Source organism: Hemicordylus capensis, chromosome 2 (assembly GCF_027244095.1).
Source record: "Hemicordylus capensis ecotype Gifberg chromosome 2, rHemCap1.1.pri, whole genome shotgun sequence".
Classification (NCBI taxonomy): domain Eukaryota; kingdom Metazoa; phylum Chordata; class Lepidosauria; order Squamata; family Cordylidae; genus Hemicordylus; species Hemicordylus capensis.
The window spans coordinates 359001835-359006073 of NC_069658.1; the positions used below are offsets into that span (position 1 = coordinate 359001835).

General features: G+C 46.9%; 1 protein-coding gene across 1 annotated transcript; it reads left to right on the plus strand.

Moving 5' to 3' along the window:
- Window positions 1–207: 207 nt before the first annotated feature.
- POU4F3 (POU class 4 homeobox 3) lies at window positions 208–3245 on the plus strand. Its single transcript, XM_053298495.1, has 2 exons — window positions 208–365; window positions 682–3245. The coding sequence occupies exons 1-2, from the start codon at window positions 246–248 to the stop codon at window positions 1621–1623; spliced, it is 1062 nt and encodes a 353-aa protein (XP_053154470.1). The 5' UTR covers window positions 208–245; the 3' UTR covers window positions 1624–3245.
- The last annotated feature ends 994 nt before the right edge of the window (window positions 3246–4239 follow it).

The following is a 4239-nucleotide window of genomic DNA, read 5'->3' on the forward strand; positions in this document are numbered from 1 at the left end:
CGCGTCCCTGAGGCTCACTTCCCCTTTCCTCTTGCCAGTACCAGCACGCCTGCGCACAGGGTGCTGGTCCCATCACAGGCAGGCGGCTTGTAAGATGAGTGAAGAAGCCGAGGTGGAAGCAGGCGGGAGGGGGGCAGAGAGAGAGGGAAGCTTTGTCATTGAAAATCGCTCACTTTGCCAGTCGCCAGCCAGAGAGCCAACCCTGACTCGATGTCAGGGGCTGCCTACCTGCAAGGTGCGCCAAGATGATGGGCATGAACGCCAAGCAGCCGTTCAGCATGCACCCTGCCCTGCAGGAAGCCAAGTATTCCAGCCTGCACTCCAGCTCGGAGGCGATGCGCCGCGTGTGCCTCCCAGCCCCGCAGGTATGTAGATGAAGCATAATTACTGCTTTAAGGCACATTTTTTGACAGGCCCCGGCTTAATGTTTTTTTCATGTCACTAGAACAATCGCGTCTCTCTGTGTCTCTCTGTCTCTCTCTCCCCTCCCTCTCTGATCCACATGTCTATTCAAGCAAAGCATCTTCTGCCTTCATATTAATTTTTATGACCTGAGCTTTGAGGAGGAATCTCTGTGCTTGAGCGAGCGAGAGAGAGAGAGAGGAGGAAAAAAAAAATGTTTTTGAATCCTGACTTGACAGTATTCCCCACTGACTCCGCTCTGCGCGTTCTTGCTTGCAGCTCCAGGGCAATATATTTGGAAGCTTTGATGAGAGTCTGCTGGCCCGGGCTGAAGCTCTGGCGGCTGTGGATCTGGTCTCCCACGGCAAGAGCCATCCTTTCAAGCCGGACGCCACTTACCATACCATGAGCAGCGTCCCATGCACGTCTACCTCGTCGCCCACCGTGCCCATCTCGGCCCCTGCTCACCATCACCACCACCACCATCACGCCGTGGCACACCAAGGCCTGGACGGCGACCTCCTGGACCACCTCTCGCCCACTCTGATGGGGGCCCCGGAGCACGGGGCGGTCATGGCCGCTCAGATCCACCCGCACGCCCATGCCCATCCCCACCTGGGCGCCGCCATGGGCCACCTGCACCAAGCCATGGCTAGCATGGGCCACCCGCCGCCGCCGCCACCTTCCGCTGCCGCCCAGGTCTCCGCTGCGGCTCACAACGGCTTGCCCTGCATTAGCGACGTCGAGTCGGATCCGCGGGAGCTGGAGGCATTCGCCGAGCGCTTCAAACAGAGGCGGATCAAGCTCGGCGTCACCCAGGCGGACGTGGGCGCGGCGCTGGCCAACCTCAAGATCCCCGGCGTGGGCTCGCTGAGCCAGAGCACCATCTGCAGGTTCGAGTCGCTCACGCTGTCGCACAACAACATGATCGCCCTCAAGCCCGTCCTGCAAGCATGGCTGGAGGAGGCGGAAGCCGCCTACCGGGAGAAGAACGCCAAGCCCGAGCTCTTCAACAGCGCCGAGAGGAAGCGCAAGAGGACCTCTATCGCGGCGCCCGAGAAGCGCTCCCTGGAAGCCTATTTCGCCATCCAGCCGCGACCATCTTCCGAGAAGATCGCCGCCATAGCCGAGAAACTGGACCTCAAAAAAAACGTGGTGAGGGTCTGGTTCTGCAACCAGAGACAAAAACAGAAACGCATGAAGTACTCGGCTGTGCACTGAGCCCGCCCGCCCGTCTGCCTGCCTGCCTGGACAGGGAGATCTACCATACGTATATAAACATACATACATTGCTTAACTTTAAACAACAAACAGCAGGGATCTCTGAAAGGACAGTCCCACCAAGCAACAAAGCCATTGGACCTTAAACATCTCTTCCTTCCCTTCCCTTTTGCGCTCGGCCTCGTGATCAGAAGTTCTTTTGCCTGCCTTCAGTTGTGCTTCCGTGGCTTATCGGTTGAAAATGAGAACGACCAACCGATCTATCGACAAGAAGTTTATTGTCATTTTTGGTTTGTCCCCTGGACCTGATTGAGCATTCTGGGTTACGGTCCACTTGGTTGTGTGTCCTCTTGTGAACTAGAGCGCAGAAGTGACGCTTGTCACTTTTGCTGGAAGAGTGGAAACTTGAGAGGTACTTATAGTTTCTAAAATAAAAAAGAACGCAATAAGTAATATAATGATATAAGTAGTTTGGAAAGGAAATAAAAACTTTTTAGACATTTTTTTAAAAAATTAGCCCACGAGAGAATGAAGATTTCTCCAGATATGTGAATTATATGGGGAAATGCTATTTTCCGAAAATTAGTTCTAATTTCTGATCAAATTATGGGTAGTTTACGTTGATCCATCACCTTTGACTTGCCTGGTCAGCTGCATGCTGTCTGAAATCTATAGATTTTTTAAAAAATACTCCGATACTTTCGTATATATATATATAAAACTATAAGCTCTATTTTTAGCTCAGTGAAATGCAGGGCTGCTCGTCAGGTTTTTCTTATTCACCCACACAAACGACTGTTTCCAAATAAAGTTCTTTATTTCTTGGTGGGAGCGGGGAGACGAACATATAAATGGAATTTATCATTCATCATTCTGAATCAAGTTCTTTTTGGAAGAAAGGGTAAATGGGACCGTCTCATTTATGTCAATGGGATTTGTTTTCAAACCAGCGTATTAAGATCTCAACCTGTAGAACCCTGAACCGTTAAAACCAATGGACTTATTGCCATCGATCCTCTGGTTGCTGCAACCCAATCCCCACACCCCATCAAATTGCAAAACTTCCATTGCTTTTAGCCAGTTCAGCTCGCACCTATATAGCTCCATCCACAAAACGAATTGAGCCGAAGAACTAGAGATTTAAGATAATTGACTTGAATGTGTCTGATTAAACCGGCTTTGAGTCCAAGCTCTTTCCCTGAACTGGATTTCGAATGGCTTTCTCCGAACTAAACCCTTAAACATGATTTATCTTCAGTCCACCACGGATTTATACAGTCTTGCACCCATTTTATCTGAAGACAGTAGCCCGCGAGATAGTCATTTCACACACACACACACACACACACACACACACACACACACACACACACATACACACACACACACACACACACACACACACACACCACCTGTCAGTCCTCTTCCTTTTTTAAAAAATTAAAGCCTGTTTCTACATTAAGTTGCAGTCCAGGGTTCTTCTGGTCAAATAACTCTGCATTTGCAATGGATTCGTCCACCCGTCCCTCAAATATTTTATCTCGCTCCTCAAGTTTGGGCGTTTTGTGCGCGTGTATGATCTCTGATTACCTGTCTGTCTGTCTGTCGGGAATAAATTCTAAAACTTCTCAAATAAAATGCTTTATTTTTCAACTCGAATTAAAGTTTCTTCTTCTCCCAACCCCGCAACGCGCTTTTCTTATTTGTTGTTTGGATTAAAAACAACGTTTTAAACTTGGCTTAAAACATATGTGGACCAAGCTACATATCAATATATTTTTGTCCGGAAAGGAACTAAAAGTAATTACTTCCTTTATGCAAGGTGTCTGCTTCTTTTGCAGATTTGCTTAACGGTCAGGTTATGTATTCCGGTGCTAATTATTATTTGTTCCTTAAAATATGTGTATTTGTAACTAGATTAGGACCAGATTTTCGTCTAGCAAATCAGGGCTCTTTCTCACAGTATATCTCTCCCCAGCACTTGTGCATTTTTCATGTATTGTTTATCATTATTCTTATGTGTGCACTTTTTACTGGACTGTCGTGTTCTTTCTGTCAAGTGGGGTGGGGGAGATCTTCTAGCACAACAATACCCGTTACTCAGTTCTTAAAACTTCTTATGACAATGCTTACTAATGACTAATTGTGAGAAGTATACACTCAAATCATGCTGCTTCGCGAAGTGCTTCAAATACCCACGGATGGAACTTCATTCTCTGAAGTTTCATTGAGAAAAAGAAATCACTTGAAACAACGCTATCAAAGGTTCATTTGGAATTCTGTTTAACAGAAAAAGAGGACTTTTATTTATGAATCCCAGAAGCACCTTAAAAGATTAAAAATTAATGACTGAAGCCCAGCGATCTTCTCCATACCTCGCCTTCGCCTTCTTCGCATTTCAATGACTATCCATGGGTTGTTGTTTTTTAAAAAACTCAGACTAGATTCTACACACCTTTTTAAACAGTGCCTTACAAAGTCAGTCTTTTTAGTTTATGAAGTGAGTCATAAGAAATAAGAAGATAAAACAGTCCTTAAATGTCCTGGGTTTTATTCTCTTTTTCCACTAAGCCCTAATGATCCCCCCCCCCAATCAAATGGCCTTTAATAATAAAT

Excerpts from the sequence above, each read along its gene's own strand:
- POU4F3 (XM_053298495.1), top strand. The coding sequence starts at position 246 with ATGATGGGCATGAACGCCAAGCAGCCGTTCAGCATGCACCCTGCCCTG. Across the intron at positions 366-681 it reads TGTGCCTCCCAGCCCCGCAG|CTCCAGGGCAATATATTTGG; the intron begins GTATGTAGATGA and ends TCTTGCTTGCAG.